Here is a 21012-nt window from a genome sequence, read left to right as displayed (position 1 = left end):
TTTAAATTATAAAATAATCACCTTAAATTTATAAAAAATTACCTTAAGACGTAAATTTGTATTAATATATTCCAATAAAAATAAGGAAAATTTGCTCAAAATAATCTCAATTATCACTCATTAGCCAAAAATAATTCCAACTATTACAATTTATTCATAACATACTCAACTCCTTTATTACCGGCCGCAACCGGTTACAATTGTGCTGTTAAAACCCTTTCCTCCATCTATTTAAATCCTTCTTCTTCTTCTTCCCCATTACTCTTCTCTCAATTGATGAACTCTAAACCCCAAAATAATTAAAATAAAAATTAAAAATTATTAAAATTTTATATCCTCAAAATCTTCCCAATTTCTCCAAATCTTAATAATCTTCCCCCAAAACTAATGAATTATGCTTGTTCTTCTAAGTTTTCAAACCCCAAATCTAAGGGTCCACTTTATGGAGAAACCTTGACTTGCTACCATGATCTTCCTGTGTAATTGCAGATTGCCAAACGAGGTACTAGGCCTGGAAAAAAATTCTATATATGGTTGTGCTAATTGGCCCGTTAGTGCGCAAAACTCTGAAAATTTTTCAATTTGATTTTTTTCCAAATATAATTCTTACCTGATTTCTTGTGTAACTATTGAAGGATTTCAACTGTAAGTTTTTAAAGTGGGAAGATGATGTTGAAAAATTGGGAAACGAGATTGACAAGCATGAACACTTAGAGGTTGAAATTGAAGTTTTACCGGATAAAATTCAAAAAATGAAGCAAAGGAAGAAGACTATGAAGCAACATTTTGATTGTGTTCTCATGGTTCATCTTGTTTGTGATTGTATTTCTTCTTAGTTAGGATTGTAGAAGTTTGTTTGATGTAATTGCAATCAATGTACTACAATGCATTATTAATATTGATGTAATTGCCATAAGGCTTGGACCAACATTTCATTTGATTTCAATCAACATTTCATTACTGCAAATATTCCATTAATATTACACGGAAGATCGAAAGATTTGATTTTTAGGGTTACAAATTTAATTTGGGGAGGAAGAAATTTGGGAAGGAATTAGGTATGAAATTTTGGAGGGAATTAATGGAGAAATAGTTGAGCATTGAATTGAAAAGGAAGACTGAATTCAATAGTAAGTAAAAAAAAAAAAAGAAAAATCATATGGGAGAGGGGTATGAAATTCATTTTACCTGTTGTAACCGGTAACATGGGGGAGGGTCACGCAATGAATAAACTATAGTCATAGTTGAGATTATTAAAAAATAATTAATAATTGAGATTATTTTTGACTAATAAGTGATAATTAAGATTATTTTGAACAAATTTTCTTAAAAATATATCCATTCAAACATTTATCGTAAATAAAATATACAAGAGCCTTTTTAAGTGGTAAACTCAAAGACATAGAAACAACAAAAAAAAAAAAAAAAAAAAAAAAATCACAATCATAATCCCAAAATGTCACACGACACTGGACAGTTCCCCAGTAAGTTCATTGTTTTCCCGAAGATACCCTTATTCCGCCACTTGTTCCTCTTACAAACCACCGTCTTTCTCTTTTTCCTTCATTTTCTCTGCAAATTTCCTCCATTTCTCTCTCTCCTCTTCTCCTCCATTGATCACATTTCTCTCTCTAAAAAACTTTACTGTTTTTCCGGATTCTCCACAAAATAATAGTAATCCATTTCATCAATGGCGCCTAAACTTACAAAAAGTCCCAGTATGAGGGAAAGAGTTGAAGATACTCTTTCTGTTCATCGAAACGAACTCGTTTCTCTTCTTTCCAGGTTTCATTCTTCGTACTTTTTTTGTTTTTTTTTTTCTAGGTTTTTGTTTAAAGTCTGGTGCGTGAAGCGCCTCCGTATGGTTAAGATTCTCGGAGAGGTTCGGACATATTGGATTGCACAGGGCAAAAAAATTGAGACTAATACTAATATTAAATTACCTAGTATAAAAACTGTTAATTTTTGAAATTGAATAGGTGCTTCAAAGAATTTGTTAATTTTTGTTTGGACAGTGTAAATTGAGATGATGTATATAGGTATGTGGCACAAGGGAAATGTTTATTACAACCGCATCATCTGATTGATGGACTTGAAAATGTAATCGGTGAAGATAAAGGCAAAAAAATTCTTAGTGATGGTCCTTTTAGTGAAGTTCTTCGCTCTGCCCAGGTTTTTTTCTTTCATTTTTTTGTTTGTTTTAGCTTTGAATCTGCTCATACTCTGTTTTTATGATTTAGGCTAAAAGTTTTGTTTGATTTTGGCAACATAACCTCATTTGACGTAGGGGTATGGCAAGACGGGCGTTCACCAAATGCGTCTCATGGCGAGACCGTTTTAGTAAGATTGTTCTATAAAGAAAATTAAGATTAAAAAATCTCATTTTATATTTTGGGATAATAAAAATACTACCTTTTGAATAATATAGAACAATTCAATTTTATATCCTATATCCATTTAAAATACTTTTTAAGTTTAGATTGCACAACGTATTTGCACCAATAGAAAGACCAGGAAAACCATATTTATGGGTAAAAAAAATAATAAAGTAAAAAGTATTTTAGATAAATAAATTATACTAACGGGTAATTTATAAATTAATGTGAAGGTGAGATTTTTTATTATTAAAAATTTTCCTTTAATAAATAGAAAAGAACAAGTTTTATATGGTGATGTATGCTCTATTCTATGAATTTTGCGTCTGAAATGCCAATTTCTATTAAAAAGTAATCATATAAAATTTGATATACTTAAAGCTTCGTATTTATGAGATTGCCAAACTATTTTTTGCTACTTAATGACATTAGGATTAGGATAATAATATGTTATAATTGTGTATGAAAATCCATATGTTATAATTGTATAATTGTATCTTCCAATTATGAATTACACCATCTGTTTGTATGAAAAGGGAAAATAACTTTTAAATGGTGGATAACCATGAAGTTATGGAGGGTTTTTCATTTTGGCACTAATGTGTAATGAGACAGGTTTGACCTTTTTAACATGGACATAAAACCATGGATCATTAGCAATTGTGGGGTTTAATGGGTTGTGACACTGATGTACGGAAAGTGAGATATAAAAAATGGACAAACTTGGGTTGTTCTAGATTGAGCTAGTGTGGTTTATGGGAATTGGGCCCCACATATTTACTTAAGATTATCCTTTGTAAGAACTAAAGGGATTGCAACTTGCAAGTTGTAGTTCCTAGAAATCATTAACTTGTCTTTGAGCAAATGAATTAGGAAGTGTATGTCAATAAAAATGATGTCTTTGATGTTGCGGAGGAATCATTGTCTTTAGGTCAATTTCAATTTGAGCCAAAAAAAGGTGTGGTTGTGCATGCTAATGGTGTTGAAAGTGATAAGGGATTACATGATATGCTTGTATTTCATGGTTGAATTTAGTAAGCAAACTTTTGTAATATCAACTTGTTCTTGATTCATGACTATTTTAGCAAAACATTTGTTTTTGCTTTTGGGAATTCTTGTAATACAAATAATAATATACTAGTTTATGATCTTAGACTTCATTTTATGACGAACTATAGGGAATAATTGTTTGATTAATGGGTGATTTTGAGCTTCAAGAAAGCTATTTGGCAAATATGTATTGATCTAAAATTCAGGGCCGTCTTGGATGTTTTTGGGGCCTTGAGCGAAAGGATACAATGAGTTCTTAAACTACGAATGTTATGCCTTTTTTATGTGACAAAAACTACTAATTTTATCAATTAGACAAAACACTAATATGCTAACTTATTAACCTAAAAAAATACAATAAATTTAAATTTTCATTACTTAGTTATAAAAACACAATGATTATCGATGAAAAAATCAAATTATATCCATCAACCAATAACCCAAAAACAAATAACTAATCATTAGCAAGGTCACAAATGACCATTAATTATAGAAGATCATTATCATTCGAAGGATTATATTATCATTTATTCATCTACGTAAAAGTATATAATTAAAAATTAAATATATCGAAAAATTTAGGCTCCTCAAAATAACGGGCCCGCAAGCCGTCGCCCATGGTGCTCTTGTTAAAGAGTCAGACTTGCTGAAATTTATAATATACTTCCTTTGTTTCCATGAGTCCATGACAAGTTAAGTTTATACAAGAAGCCTGATAGAAATGGCTAGTGGATTTTGAAAATGGGTCTTTGGTTATTTTTCCATATTCTTACACTTTCCATTTTATTCTTAAATGTAGTTTGTTTTGTTTTGTGGTAGGAAGCTATAGTTGTTCCACCCTTTGTTGCTATAGCAATTCGTCCAAGGCCTGGAGTTTGGGAATATGTTCGCGTTAATGTCTATGAACTTAATGTGGAGCAGTTAACTGTATCTGAATACCTCTGCTTCAAGGAACAACTTGTTAATGGAAAGTAAGCATATATTTTTGTAATTTTATGAATCTGATCTTATTTTCAAGTCTTTATATTTCTCGTGTTTTTATTGGTGCAGGACTGACGATCACTATGTGCTTGAGCTTGATTTTGAGCCTTTTACTGAATCAGTTCCACGTCCCACACGCTCTTCATCGATTGGCAATGGAGTTCAGTTCCTCAACAGACACTTATCATCAATCATGTTTCGCAACAAAGATTGTTTGGAGCCGTTGCTCAATTTCCTTCGAATGCACAAACATAAAGGACTGGTTAGTTACGCTATTACTCTTCAATGATGGAAACATAGAAGATATGCTCTAATTAACTTACCAGTAATCGTGCAGGTCATGATGTTGAATGATCGTATACAATCTATATCCCGTCTTCAGTCTGCCTTGTCAAAGGCTGAGGATCATCTATCCAAGCTCCCACCAGATACTCCATGCTCAGAATTTGAATTTGTGTAATGCTTTTATTTTGGGGAAAATTACCGCGAATAATACAACCTTTCGTTAATTTCCGTACAATAATGTCAACTTTTGATTAACCATGTATATCACCAAGGGTTTTTTCCTAGAATAATACCAAATTTAGTTAATTAGCTAATTTACCAATTCTTTTGCCATATAATCTCCTATAGTTTGATCCTTAACATGTTAAGGATATTCTAGGGAAACACCCCATAAGTTGGTATCATTCATGGTTAATTTAAAAGTTGGTATTATTGTAGTGAAATAACAAAATGTCGTATTATTGTTTGTAATTTTTTCTATATTTTGAATACATGTATTCTCGACCTTTATCTGTTATTGAGTCAATGTTCGCAATGTCCCACATTTTAAAATTTGGTTGTTGATGGGAATATAAAATCTCTTGCTATATGTCATGAATTTGCAGACTACAAGGCATGGGTTTTGAAAGAGGTTGGGGTGATACTGCAGCCAGAGTTCTAGACATGATGCATCTTCTAATGGACATACTTCAGGCTCCTGATCCCTCTACATTAGAGACCTTCCTTGGAAGACTTCCCATGGTGTTTAATGTGGTTATTCTATCCGTACATGGATACTTCGGCCAGGCTCATGTGCTTGGCTTGCCTGATACTGGCGGACAGGTATAAGCCTACTTTCAACATTCAAGAGTTCGTATGTTCTTATGAATATTTGTTTTTGCTCCATAATTCATCTAACATCTATTCTCATTTCCTTTTGTAGATTGTTTATATACTTGATCAAGTGAGAGCTTTGGAACATGAAATGGTTGAACGAATTAAGAAGCAAGGACTGGATGTAACTCCAAGAATTCTTATCGTAAGATTCTGTCTGGGGCGGATAGTACTTTCTATGATAACCTAATTTCTAATGTCCATATTTTTTATGTTTTTGATAGAGGGCACCGGGCCTGGATTGCTGGTTGTAGTTAATATTCTGATGTGCTAGTTTTTCATTTAGGTGAGTCGGTTGATTCCCGATGCTAAAGGAACCACATGCAACCAGCGGTTGGAAAGAGTTAGTGGAACTGAACATGCCAGTATCTTGCGAGTTCCATTCCGATCTGATAAAGGAATCCTTCATAAATGGATATCCAGATTTGATGTGTGGCCATATCTAGAAAGGTTTACAGAGGTAATTGCTTAGGGTCCATGAAAACCTGTTTTTGATACTATTCATGATTGGCATATTGGTATACTGCTTTTGATGTTGGTTACAGAAATGTTATCTTGATACAAAATATGTATAAGGTTTCCTAGATGAACTAAAGCAAATTAACGTGATAAGTTCTGATTTTAGATAATGTTCCAATTCAAGATTAGTTTTTATGGGTTCCTTCTTTAAGCGTGGATATGTTATTTGTCTATCTCAGTTGTGTTTGAGACATGTTGGGTTGGGGTAGTGCCCCAAATATTCAACAGATGAGAAGGTGCTAATGTGTGAATATACATAGAAAATGAAGTAGGTATGGTCGTATGGAAATGACCTTGAAAGTGGGAGGAAGATGGAACGGTGCTAGCTAGTAGTAGGCTTTGACAATGAAGAGCTTATATTTATGGCTAATTGTTTTGGGAGTTCTCTATACTATATTTTCAACTTCGACTTTCCTCCACTAGCATTGAGATGAGCTTTTGAATTGGCTTTATATAGTCGCACTTTGATTGCAGTTTCATTCTTCTTTTAGTCTGGTGGTTCATTCCAGTGTCACGTGATTCGCTAATCTCTCCTCAAATCGCGAATCGAAAAAAGCGAATTATGATCAGTTTTGGGCTACTCTTGGGAAATTTTGAGCGAATCACAAATTCAAAAAGCAGATTAGCTAGCGAATTATGTTACACTGGTTCAATATGTTACTTTTGAGGTGTAAAGGCTGCTTTTGAGTAACTACTCAAAGTTCAAACTGTTCGAATTGGCATTAAATTCAAGTCGGAGATGGAGCATCTTTGAGGCATAGGTTATTCTATGACCTTCCATAATATTAGATTGTTAGACCTTATGCACATCGATATTCATGACTCGCCTAAGTTCACAGGATTATGAGTTGAATAATTTGCAGCATGTCTGATAGCAAGTTTTGAACTTTTTCTTGTATAGACTAATAGAATTCATTTTTATATATGCCAATAGAAGTGAACTGTGTGATTTGCTTTTCTCAGGACGCGGCCAGTGAAATTATTGGCGAGTTGCAAGGTCGTCCGGACCTGATAATTGGAAACTACAGCGATGGAAATATTGTTGCTTCTTTATTATCTCACAAAATGGGAGTCACCCAGGTTAATCCTTTTCCCTTGAGGTCATATTAAGGAGTACATATAATAGTTTCTTTATAGCATCAATAATTTTATCGTCTATATTTTTTCTCCATATTTATTGCTTTATGTAATGTATTTCAGTGCAACATAGCCCACGCATTGGAGAAGACCAAGTACCCTGATTCTGATATATACTGGAAAAACCTCGAGGATAAATACCATTTCTCTTGTCAGTTTTCAGCTGACTTAATGGCAATGAATCACGCTGATTTTATCATTACGAGTACTTACCAAGAGATAGCTGGAACGTAAGTGCAAATGACCTTGCTCCTTATGTCTTCAAATAGTTGGTTTACCTTGCACGTGAAGGAATCTATGCCCGGGCCTAGGCCATGGCCTGGGTCATTTGAACATGAACTCTATTAATAGTGAATTGTGCAACGTATAACACAGAAAACTGGCGGCTAAGTTGGTTCTATATACATGTATAAATTTGTGTTTGGTCCATATTATACTGATTTTTTTTATTCGCCCCTGGTTTGCTCCTCTAACTTCTGTTAAGGGTTAAACTTTTGTGCGTACAAAGTATGAAGTTGATTAGGCTATAATGTATCCTATAATTCCGTCTTTTGTTAGTTTTTTGGTGTTTATGTAGTGCTCTCAAGTTTTACTATATGAATCAGTTTGTTCGATCTATCCAACTTGATAAAGTTCCTGGATGACAACAACTTTCTTTTTCGCAGGAAAAATACTGTTGGCCAATATGAGAACCATACGGCTTTCACTTTGCCAGGGCTTTACCGGGTGGTTCATGGGATTGATGTCTTCGATCCCAAGTTCAATATAGTCTCACCAGGAGCAGACATGACGATCTATTTTCCATTTTCAGAGAAGGAGAAACGGCTCACTGCATTTCACAGCTTCATAGAAGAGCTCTTATTCGATCCTGAACAGAACGATGAACACATGTAATCTCCTACTCTATCAATTTAAAACTAATAGCATGGATCCTATACTTATAAGCATAGGATACTTAAATGAGTAGGATACTATGGAAGTTTATAGTGATCAAATCCGTTTAAATCAGTGTCACGTGATTAGCTAATCTCCTCGCGAATCAAGAATTGAAAAAGTGAATTATGGTGGGTTTTGGGTCATTTAAGCGAATTGCGAATTCAAAAAAAGAATTACCTGGTGAATTATGTAACACAGGTTTACATCTTAGCATAAACGTGCAGGTTTTTATGTAATGTTTCAAAATGTTAATAATTCAAGATATAGAAATTATGGTTAGTTCACTGTCACATGATTCAATAATCTCTTTATGAACCTCATATCAAAAAAAGTGAAGGGCTATTTTAGGGTCATTTGAGCGAATCGCAAATTCTAAAAGCGAAATAACTGACGAATTATGTTACACTGGGTTACCTTAGCCTATGAAATTTACTCTCCTTTTTATATATGATGAATTAAGTGTGTTCTTTCCTTAACTAGCAATTTCATCTCTGCAGTGGCATACTGGACGATCCCTCAAAGCCTATTATATTTTCCATGGCAAGGCTAGACCGTGTGAAGAACATAACTGGACTGGTGGAGTGCTATGGCAAAAATGCTAAACTCCGGGAACAGGCCAACCTTGTTGTGGTTGCGGGTTACAATGATGTAAAAAAGTCGAATGACAGAGAAGAAATTGCTGAAATCGAAAAGATGCATAACCTTATTAACGAGTACAATTTAAAAGGACAATTCCGGTGGATATCTTCTCAAACAAATAGAGTAAGAAATGGTGAACTATACCGCTACATTTGTGACAAACGAGGAATTTTTGTTCAGGTATGCCCTACTTTATCCTAATCACTTACGTCTTACATGTTGAGTTTAGTTAATGCTTTCCTAACGATGAAATGAAATCACCATACTGTAAAGGTCTAATAAAATTTCATCGTGTTTTTTGCATTATGCGTTGCCTTCGTGTTTCAAATTATTTTTCCTCAACATTCAAGTTGTGCCTTTTCTAACTTACTAGCAACTAAAACTCTATCCCCATCACCAAAACTCCAAAACAAATTCTTTGTTAAGACCGTCTCACGGTGAGACGGTCTGTATTGGGCTGCGCAAATTATAATTATTTTTTGAAAAAAAGGATAAACAAAAAAAAAGATTTAAAACGGTTTTAGGATATTAATTTAAATTAGCTAACAAATTTTCTTTTTTTAGTAGGCCGTGTTTTGAGCCCGTCTTGATGAGACGGTCTCATACAAGACAAACTGAAACTCAAGACATATTTTCTTTTTTGCAGCCTGCATTTTACGAAGCCTTTGGGCTTACAGTTGTTGAAGCAATGACTTGTGGTCTCCCTACATTTGCTACATGTCACGGTGGTCCTGCAGAGATTATAGAAGATGGTGTCTCTGGATTTCATATCGATCCATATCATGCTGATCAAGCTACGGAAAAGATGTCTGATTTCTTTGAAAAGTGCAGAGAGGATCCTAGCTACTGGTATAAAATTTCCGAGGGAGGGTTGCAAAGGATTATGGAAAGGTTAGCCGGACCAAATCTTTGCAAATGCATTAGTAACGCTGTGAGTGTGCTTACTTGGTTTGTGTTGTAATTTGCAGGTATACCTGGCAAAAGTATTCCGAAAGGTTAATGACATTGGCGGGGGTGTACGGTTTTTGGAAATATGTCTCTAAACTCGAGAGAAGAGAGACTCGACGTTATCTCGAGATGTTCTACATTCTCATGTTCCGTGATCTGGTTAGTTCTTTCTTTAACGTCCAAACTGTCTTTTTCGTTTTACCCTCTGCTCTCCGAACGCAATTTGTAATAGCCTATCTGCACCTTCTTTTGATCCCAATTCGAAAAATTAGGGGGAGTTTAACCAACTGGGATACTTCAGTTACTATCAATTGATTTTAGAATGGAAACTCACCAAGCTTATATGTGGTCTTATTCTTCTGTAGTCTGGGCCTAATATGTAAGCCCCGCAACAAATTTAACACTCTCCATGCAAGTCATTGCTATTCGCTCTATAACATATAAAGTACTCTTATATATTGTAGCTAACCTCGCGAAGTTTATCTACTACCATGGCTTTTAACTTATATAGAAAACCGTATCTGGATACATGCTTTGGTCGCGGCTTGGATGCTGTTTTGTATTGTGTTAATATGCAACTCAAGGTTTTTTGAGAATGAAGGCAGCTGAACCTATAGCTTGAAGCTGCCTTTAAGGATGGTTTGCTTCTTTGGTATGGGCAATGGGCAATGGGTTTGTTGATGTGTCATGACTCATAGAGGCGTGAAACGTGAAACGTGAAACTAAACCCCTCGAACCGTTCATATATTGTAAAAAAACATGGGTCTTTTTTTCTTTTACTATTATGGTTAAATTATGTTCTTTTTTCATCACAAATTCTCAGATGAGATGCTCCCATCTCTCTATTGGGCTGACTGATGTAAATTTAGTGTGTTAAAGTGATCGGCTACAATTTTAAAGTGATCAATTAGAGAAATGGGCTAATTATACTCGTCTTAAGGTGAGACAATCTCATACAAGATGAGTTGTTTTTTGACACGACATTTGCTTTACAATTAATGTTATGGTTATTTCCTACTTATCATCAATGTACTTGGACGACGTCATGGCCTTATCTTAGCTTTATTAAATCAAAATGTGTTTCATAAGTTTTCGGAACATAAAATTAAAATTAATATTTCTCGTTTTGTTTCTCGCATTTTTTATTTCAGGCGAAGTCGGTACCTCTGGCATCAGATGACGAGGCTACTACGACGGATGCAATTGCCACATTTCGTGGACCATGAACAATGTTGCGTTGTATCGTGTTGTACGTTTAAGATGTGTCTGTTTTCACTAATTAGTGTGTGTATGTGTGCTTGGTTTTCCTGCTTTTGTTTTGTGTAGTGTGAATAAAGTCATAAAGTAGTTGTCTTTAATTGCTTCTTTATGATGTATGAATGCGAATGAGATATGATGCTAACTAATGTAAATAGAAGACCAGGTGTTCTTTTGATGTACCATGTAAATATATAAATAAATTCTCATTTCAAAATGGTCTAACTATGAGACGGTCTTATATTACGCTAAATTAGTCTAATTAAATTAGTTAAAACTTCTTATTTTAAACTTGTTTTTTAAAATTAGAACCAGTTTTTATCAGAATAGAAGTATGACCCAATAAGATGCGCAAAATTCTGAGTTGTTTTTGTGGGAAATCATATCCCGGTGAGATAATTTAAAAAAAAAATTTATGTTCTGATAATAAGTATGAGATTGATAATTTAACAAAATACATATTAATGCAAAATTGTTAATAGTGGAAGGGTCTGACTGTCTGAGTATGGTGAGTGGTGAGCTGTGAATACTAGTTGTATTCGGTAGAAGTATTATGACACAACTTCCCCAAATCGTCAATTGATGCAGCTTTTTTGTGACCTATCATCTAAATCACATGCCTCTTCTTTTTCATGCTAGGATTATACAGATTCGTGACCCACCAACTCATGCGTCAACTTTCTTTTTAAAAAAAAAAACATTTATATAAGTAGGCTAGAGAATAAAAAAGTACTTCTTATTCACTCAATGTGTTTCATTTGATTTTTTATCATTTTTTAAATAGTTAAATAGGACCATATGTGAAAGAAAAAGTCTAGTGCTTTTAAATTTTGATATGGTAAAGTGGGGTTAGTAGGTGTAAAGGTGTGAAAAAGTTAAGTTTAATAAGGGTAAATTGATAAATTTAACATATCCAAAATAGAAATGAGACTTATAGGGTGACTTGATCAAATAGGAAGATAAGACACTTAGCGTAATTAGGAGGGAGTAACTTTTAATCCACGTTATCATGTATTAAAATATAGTCAAATGAGATTTTGTAAAATTCTTCTCTACATAAGGTTTATTAGCATCTAGTTTTTATAATTTTTAATTATACACATTTATCGTTGTTAAGTATTAAATTAGTACATTGATAAACGTGCAACAAGCAAATGAGACATTTGAAATGAAATAAATGAGTATTAATGGAAGAATGAGAGAAATGTGCAGATAAGATTAAAGATACGTTAAATATATAAATGAAAATTAAAAAAAAAATATATCTAAAAATTATTATTAGAGTAAAATCCATAACACCAACTAAAAAGAAAAATGATTAAACGGGTAAGATTAAGGGAGTCTTTTTTACACATAATTCCAATCAAGAGTGAAAAATATGTTTAAAATTGTGTGAATCTTCTCCTCAATCACAAACTTATCTGAGCAAGCAATATCCTAATTAGTCAATATCTGTTCCAAACATGAGATACGCCTAAAGGATAATTGTACAACCTATCAACAACAATGCAACCACAAAACTTTCCAAGGATTGGTGAAATTATCTACTTCTAAAGAACAAGACATGTTAGTAGAAACAATAGTTCCACTTCCACATGTCACATTCTAAGATACTCACTCTGTCTTATGGGTTTTGTTACGTCTTCCAATTTAAATTGTCTCGTGAGATTTTCTACATTTTTATTTTTGTTGATTTTCTATACCTTTTTTTTAATTTTCATTCATACATTTTATTTGTTTTTTATCTCATCACACATTTCACTTGTTTTTCCATAAAATATCTTTTTTTCTCTTTATTTTTCACTTCTCATTTAAGACATACAAACAGTTAATTAGAGTTATGCAAAACTAAATCTGAACTAAAGTAAGGCGTATATAATAATAAATATTAGATTTACAATATATTTACAAATATGTACTCTTATCTTGTACTCAAGAGTTTTAGCAATTGTAGTGAGATTGATTAATAATACTATCATTGGTATGTTGATTTTCTTAACAATATCCATATCTATTGATGAGATTGATGTAATGAGCTAATGATATTCAATTATACTCCTATAGGAGTAAGTATTGAATATTGATAACTCAAAGAGACATTTAGTTATATAGATCAAACATAAAAGTATTACAAATTAAAAAACTATAAGGCATAAGCTAACTAAACTTTCAAAATTATGTATCTTCCCACATAAAATATAATATAAGCATGTAATGTTTTTTTTTCATGCTAAATTGAGATATTAAAATCTCAATATAGATAAATTAGAGGGATAAATTAATAAAGAAAATCATGATGTGATTACAATAGTTTTTTAATAAAATATAAGTTCATTATCCCATAATAATATAGAATTTTACAATAACCAACTCGAAATTTGTGGCACTAAATCAACAATATATTGCCTTACAATCAAGAGATAAAGGTAATCTAAATCAATAAACATTACTCCTCAAAGCTTAAACTATAATAGTAGTACTAAAACAAGAACAATACTAATATTAATTTAAGATTAAATCCTAAAATACCAAAAAAAAAAAAAAAAGAACCACTCTTGTTAATTGTTGCCACCTATTTTTTAGGCATGATCTCCCAAGGGGTTCCAACTTTAAACCTCAATTCCATCCCATTAGTTACACTTGATTAATAATTAAAATATTTCTTCATCCAGATCCTGCTTTCGAGCATAATATAAATTGGTTTGATGAGGATGATAATATAAATTGGTTTGATGAGGATGATATTAAAAAAAAAAAAAAAGCAAACCCAAGTGTTAAAGGGTAGCTTTAGAGTTGGCCAAAGGAGTGAGCCAAGTAAGCAAGGGTACCCACAAGAGGAGCATTGATATAAGTGGACGGTTCAGATTGCTCATAATCAGACCTTTCATCTGGGAACATATCATGTTGGTCGGGCCCACCAACTATTGCACCTACATGTACATTTGGATTTGGTGCTTCCGTGTTCATGAAATCAAACCCTGGTGAACATTCTATTTTTTGTGGGTGTTTTGCAATGGAGGGTAGTGATGCTCCTCTATGATGGATTCTTTGTGGGTATCTTGGCCCGTACCCAACCATGTATGACATCTTTTTTGGGTTCGAACCCAATAAATAATCCACCTAATATTCATCGTTTTCATTAAACAAATTAATCTTTTTTCTAATCACGTTATCATATGTACTACGTACACTTTTCATCTTATAAGTTTGCAACATTTGTTTTCAAAGACACACATATTTCATCTAGGGATAGGGAATGAACTAAAACCCTATTCAGACCCTTTGGACCCTACCTTATTTTAAGGTTTAGGGTTAATTTTTTTGACTTTATTACGACCTTTTGGTAATCGGTATTAAATGGTAGGATTATTAATAAAAATTTAGTGTGATTTTGGTAGGAATTTATGTTGACAAGTTTAATATTTATACTTACTCTCCTTCAATAATCTCATTTTCTTTACAAAATTCATTCCACTGCTTTACTATTTGAAAACATGATATTAGATGGTAATGAAAAGCTGTGAGCAAAAAAATCTTTTTATAATCAAAAGTTTCATTACCATAGGAATGATATGATACATATTTTGAAAATTTACACTCATTCTCATTAAACCTTTTTATAAATAGAGGTTTAAAATTAAATCATGTCTACTCATCTAGACCCTTAAAATTAAGGTTCGGATTCAAACCTAAAGCTAAAATTAGGGTGTGGAATGTGTCAATTTCTAACTTTATCAAAATGTTGCAAAACTCATGAGAACAAAGCGAATAAAAAATAATAATATAATATTAGCAGTGTAAAAAAAAGAGGCACCTGTTTTTTAGCAAGGGAACGAAGGGTCTTAGGAGTGATAATAGTGGCACCACAAGAGACAGTCATATGAGAAGACTTTAGGTATTTGGCATATGTTAAGAGAAGAAATGATGTGGATGTCACATATTGCATATTGCTATCACTCATCCTATATAGAAGTCCTCCTGCATTAATTACAAATATTCATTTTTTATGCCCATTTATTTTTACATTTTATCCCATTTTATTTAATAAACTATAATAAATAAAAAATGAATAAAAAGAGAAGGGTCCCACCTGGAGTGTACTGAGCAGTAAAGGAAGGTGCACCAGGAATAAGTGAACATATGAAATTATCTGAGTGACTTTTGTATTCATGGAGAGCTTGCATTCCTTGAACCAGGAAAGACTATAATAAAGAACGAAGTCAAATAAAATGGACAATGATGGTTGGCTGTGGGGCTGAGCAAATCTTCGCTTTAATAGGCTAAGGTTCGGCTCCTCCTTAAACTCTTTTTTAATTGATTAAAAATTTTACATATTCCCCACATATATTTTTTTTATTTGGTTATAAATCAAATAAAATTTTGTTTGAATTGTTTAATTGCATATTTTCATAATATAAACTTTTTATAATTTTTAATTATACATAATTTAATATATAAATTATTAAAATAACATATTAAATTACGTAAAATGTCAAATATGTAAGAAAGTATAGATTTATTATTAATTTTGTGGATAGATAAAATAATTTATTAGGTGGAAAATAAAAAGAAATTAGTGCCAAAAAAAAGTTGAGAGAGAGAAGTAATACCTTAGAGAGAAGAATTCTAGCACCAGCATGTTTGTTATCCCAACCAAAGGTGAAATCTTCCTCACTTGCACCGAGCACTTGCCCATTTCTTTCAATGTATTTTAAGTACATTGGGTTTCTTGTTGCTCTATGAAGCCATGCTGCCCCCCACAATAGCTCATCCTTATTTTATTAAATTAAATTAAATTAAATTAAATTAAATTAAAATTATTTATCAAAAAAATTCATAAAAAAAATTGCCTCAAAATTGATGTAATTAATTATTAATGTAATACCTGATAACCAGAGAAAGAACAATAGTAGGGACAAACATAGCTCTTGAGTCCATCACTATAAGATCCTCTGTGCTTATCAGCAAATTCAAACACCTTCACTCAAAAAATTCATAAAATATTAAAATAAATATCGTCCCGTTCAAATTAGTTGCAACACTTGGTGGTTTTATACATCAATTACGACTCCCTTGTATTCAACTTGGTGGTTTTATTTTGTTTTTTCACACTTGCCGAAACAACACTTATATCTCTGATTTTGCTTAATTAAAAATTATGAAAAGTTAATAATAATATTTCAATGTATTGAGACGAATCAAACAAGATATCTGATAACTATGTATTAATTTATAGATTAAGAATAACATGCAAACTAAGAGTGATAAATAAACAGTAAATTAGACTACTATAAAGAATAGAAGGGAATATAATTTTCGTTTTTTCTAAAAAAATGCATGCATATTTTTAGAATATTTTTCATCATAAAAATATAAATTAAAGATCAAAATAGTGTCTTAAAATAGTACTATTGATTTTAGATTACAATAATAAACTATATTAAAATAGCTTATTAAATCACATGCACTTTATATATATATATATATATATATATATAAAATCACACGTCACTTTTATATCAAGGGTTAATCAGTAAGAACCTCATTGTTAGTGTTACCATATTGTGTACATACGATCCCAAATCACTCCAAGTGAGAGTGTCCAATGACATAGATAACTAATGTGAAAATAATATATTGAATAACGTGAAAATAAATGGAAAAGTGAAAAAATTACCCTAATAGCACGGTTAATGAGAACCCTAGAATAAGCTTTGTCACTCCTTCTGAAGACCATAGAAGCAGCAGCAAGAGCAGCAGCAGTTTCAGCAGCAACTTCTGTTCCTGGGTTGTTTCTGTCAATCTTAAACACACTTCTTGGTGTATCCATGTCTTCTGGTCTTTCCCAACAACCATGATCTTTTTTTGCATCTCCTACCTTCAAATAACCGATAATTTTTTAAACCTTGTTTGATTTAATAAATTAAATTTAAATTTTTTAACGGTCGAACACCTTACAGATGTCAAGAATCATTACTAGTTTTTACAATTGAAGAAAAAAAAGCTCAAAAAAACAAATTTATTATTTTTGCTTTTTACCAACGGTGATTTTAAGACATATCTTTGTAACCCGATGCAAAATTAATATTCGCACATTCCACCCCTACGCCAAACAAGATCGAAAAGAATGTCGTTCCTGATGCCGTGATAATTCGTCAATAATCACTCTGTGGGCCTATTTGTGTGGACCCACCCACGGAGCACCCATAGGTTTAGGCCTACAAACCTACGATTAATTAATGAGCGTGGACTTATATACATTTAATGATGTTCACTCTTTTCCAAAACCCACCAATTATTATATGTAACTTTACAACTCATTATATTACTGACGTGAAATCTCATATGTGAGTATTTTCAACATTTCTCCGTGAGTCGCTTCATATTCAAGAAGCATCTTCAGCTTTAACATCATATAAGGCCGTGAGGTTGAGATAATTCGTCCCATAATCAGCCGTGGGTCCACTTATATGGATACATCCACTTAAGTGGGATCAGCATTGAGGTAATGATACATTATTGATAGGGTGTTATTTTATACCTGAACATAGATGGTGTCAGGATGAGCAGTAGCTTTAAGGAGATAATCAGTAGCCCAACGAACGGCTTGTTTGGCATGTTGGAGTTCTTGCTTCATAAGCCCACCAAATTCAATCACACTCCATGAAAGCATTGTTGTGGTAAAAGCCATTGGAAATCCAAACTTCACATTATCCCCTGCATCATAATATCCTCCCACTAAATCCACCTGCATTTCATTTTTCATCCCAAAAACCAATTTCATACAATTTCTCCAAAAAGTTGCTAGATTGTGTAAAAATTATACACAAATTATCAAATCAGACTGTCACATGGTAAGATTATTTGCATTGAACTGACTCAGTCTACACTAATTGTCTTAAAGTGATGAATTAAAAAATAGACTAATTATATAACATCGTGTTATAGTGAAACGGTCTCATATAAAACTTGCTGAATTATTTAATAAAACTGAAAAAATTCAAAATAGTAAAATAGCGTGAGTCAATCACTTATATTTATATCATTTTTCTATTTTATACTTTATATAATTTAATAATCCATTAACTATGATTGAAACTAAAGGGTATCCATATCAGCCACGATCCCCTCAACTTTTGAATTTTTCCTACGAGAAATTTTTATAAATTTTAATCCCTCGAATAACTAAATCCGGTCTTTTGATCATTTTCATTAAGAGTGCTAGCTAAGTACTTTCTAAGTTGTTAATTGCTTGCACCTCTGTATTGTGGCACAAGGGTTAAAAAAAGTCACTTTAGGTGCATTTTTATGTATTTTACCCTCATGGTGGGTGAAAAGGTAATTTTATTATCCTAAGCAAAAAATTAAAAAAGTCTTTATATAAGTAAATTTCGGTTATTTTTTCTTTAATTATGTAGTTTAGTAATCAAGCGCTTAACTAAAAAACCTAATGCTTTAAATTCGATCCATGTTAAAAGCTACTTATGCAAATACTAACTTTAAATTATAAGGATTAACTCAATTTTAACCCTTTATAAAAGGATCCTAGACGATTGCACCTCAAAACTACCCTCAAAAACAACCCTGAACATAATGACGTAACAAGTGTAAAACATAATGACGTAACAAGTGTAAATAAAATAGGAATAAATGAGGATTATTGAGTTCTTTTTGACAAAGATGGAAACAATGCTAGCATTGTGAAACAACCAAAAGAAATAATAAGTGCAAGTATTATAATTGATCGACTCAATTAGAGATGTTCTCACGTAGAAATTTGTGAATTGCTTTTAACCAAATAACAAAAAGATTTAATTAACACTATTATAGAAGAAATGTAGTAAACATACATGTAAATCAGAGCCATCAGAAAGTCCAGAATCCTTCCTCCAAGAAATTCTTTGGTTAGGAGGGAGTTTACCAGATCTTTGACCTTCAAAAAAGAGGATAGATTTAGTCAAAGCATCCCTGTAATTGTGGGGTGCTAACCGAGAATGCCCATGAACGCCTTTGTGTGGGTGGCTACGGCGAAATGTGTTACCATTACAGAGGAGAAATAAGGTACAGAAATAGAGGATAACAAAAACAGAGGATCTTGAATCTGCCATTGATTCTTGAGGAGATAAAATGTGAGTTTTTTACTTGGTTTTGTTAGGTAATAACTAACTAACTATTAACTAATAACTGTTCTTTCCCTCTCTGTGTACTGAGAGAGTAGAGCTCAGAAAATGATGAAAGAGGAAAAGAGTGCAGAGGAAATAGAGAAGCTTGCTTCTGTATTTATAATGGCCTGGGAAAGAGGTTTTCTGCCTCTTGTGGTGTTTTCCATTTAGTTATAGTGAAAAAGTATATTTGGGGGTGACCGGGTGAGAGAATTTTACTCTTTGCTGCATTATGATTATTTATAATATTTATCGTTTAAGTTTATTTTAGGCTAATGTATAAGAAAAGTATAATCTAATAGAATCTTATTTAAATCATTTAATCGTATAATTTCATAAAATGAAATTGCTTAATCGTTTAATCATTGAATTGTTTAATCAAAATAACGCATTGAAATACGTTAAAAGTCAAATATATTAAGTGTACTGAAAAGGAGGAAGTATAATATTTTTGTAGTTTGTAATTTGCCCCATTTTTTCACTATGGTTCATATTTTTTCTTTAATTTCTTTTACATCTTATGTACATATTTTTCTCGTTACTCTACAATATTTTTTTTCTCATTTTTGTGGTTTCCTTACCAAATGCCTTTGAAGCAAATTTGGTGGGACAGATAAACTAATACTACTTTTAGACGGATAAATTATTTAATGAATTTGTTTGGAAAATGATTGTTAGTTGAAGCTGTTGGTTGAAACTATTAGCTGGTTTGACCAATTGAAAGTATTGATTGATAAGTCAACTGTTTAAGTTAGTTCTTATGGAGATGTTTGGTGAATATTATTTGTTGGTTGTTGGATGTTTATTAGTGAAAAAGCATGTCAAACGTTATAAGCCGATGAAAAAATTTGTTATAAGTAGCGTTTTGGTTTTGGCTTAGAAACAATTTACCAAATATTTTTTGACTATCTGACCACTTAAAAAGTCAAAATTCAATAAAAAAAAATTCTTTTATCAACTATTATTTGTGTTTATTAGGCAAATGATTGTTGATTGAAACTAATGATTGAAGTTGTTGGCTAGTTTGATCAATTAATTATATTGGATGAGACACTAGTTGTTTAAGCCATCTATTACAAAGATATTTGATAAAATTTATTGTAAAACGTTTTTATTAAAGAAAAAATGTGTAAAAGCCAAAAACTAACATTTTACTTTGGACCTGAATATTATTTACCAAACATTTTTCAATTGTTTAATTAATCATAAAATAAAAAATCTGAGCTAAAAAAAGTCAATAAAAAACTAGTTATTAAACACCCCTTTGTCGACAAACAACGATAATTTTTAGAGAAATTATCAATGGTAGTTCTAAGTTTTTTCACTTTATCAACGGTACCCATGAGTTTTTTCGATTATCAATGGTACCCTCGCGTTATTGAATGTTTTACAACCGTAACCTTTTTTAATTTTTTCCGTCCAAAATCATCCAAAACCGTTAACTTTTTTCTTTTTCTTTTATTTTTCAATTTAAAATAATAAAAAAATAAAAGAAAAAGAAAAAAGTTAACGGTTTTGGACGATTTTGAACGGAAAAAATTAAAAAATGTTACAATTGTAAGACGCTCAATAACACAAGGGTACCATTGAAAAAACTCAGAGGTATTAATAAAGTGCAAAAAATTAAGGAGTGAAATTGATAATTTCCATAATTTTTAAAAAGTTGGATTGAATATGGAAGTACTACCTATAAATATATATTGCAGTTTAAGAATTTTTGTTGAAGTTGTAGGTCAGTAATTCATACTCTTTGGATGTGTTATGTCAATTCATGACACGGTGCACTTCGTTTTTTATTTGGATAATGTTACTAATGTCGTTTATGTATGCTAAATTTAACCAATAATATT

The 21012-nt window shown here is 32.0% G+C and overlaps 2 protein-coding genes across 2 annotated transcripts; one reads left to right on the top strand and one right to left on the bottom strand.

The window, feature by feature from the left end:
• The first annotated feature begins 1456 nt into the window (after positions 1-1456).
• Positions 1457-11252, top strand: LOC130827490 (sucrose synthase). Its single transcript, XM_057693221.1, has 15 exons — positions 1457-1785; positions 2040-2172; positions 4245-4396; positions 4476-4668; positions 4744-4862; positions 5297-5513; positions 5614-5709; positions 5851-6024; positions 7047-7163; positions 7284-7450; positions 7886-8110; positions 8654-8975; positions 9442-9686; positions 9764-9902; positions 10895-11252. The coding sequence occupies exons 1-15, from the start codon at positions 1691-1693 to the stop codon at positions 10967-10969; spliced, it is 2469 nt and encodes an 822-aa protein (XP_057549204.1). The 5' UTR covers positions 1457-1690; the 3' UTR covers positions 10970-11252.
• Positions 11253-13308: 2056 nt separating this feature from the next.
• Positions 13309-19357, bottom strand: LOC130827489 (endoglucanase 17). The gene is made up of 8 exons (XM_057693220.1): positions 18851-19357; positions 17542-17748; positions 16678-16878; positions 15886-15978; positions 15611-15772; positions 15091-15202; positions 14815-14978; positions 13309-14120 (listed from the first exon to the last, which is right to left on the bottom strand). Exons 1-8 carry the CDS (start codon positions 19106-19108, stop codon positions 13788-13790), a joined length of 1530 nt encoding a protein of 509 aa, XP_057549203.1. The 5' UTR covers positions 19109-19357; the 3' UTR covers positions 13309-13787.
• Between the last annotated feature and the right edge of the window lie 1655 nt (positions 19358-21012).

Source organism: Amaranthus tricolor, chromosome 11 (genome assembly GCF_026212465.1).
Source record: "Amaranthus tricolor cultivar Red isolate AtriRed21 chromosome 11, ASM2621246v1, whole genome shotgun sequence".
Taxonomy (NCBI): domain Eukaryota; kingdom Viridiplantae; phylum Streptophyta; class Magnoliopsida; order Caryophyllales; family Amaranthaceae; genus Amaranthus; species Amaranthus tricolor.
The sequence above is the reverse complement of the archived record's forward strand: the minus strand, read 5'-3'. Positions and strand labels throughout refer to the sequence as shown.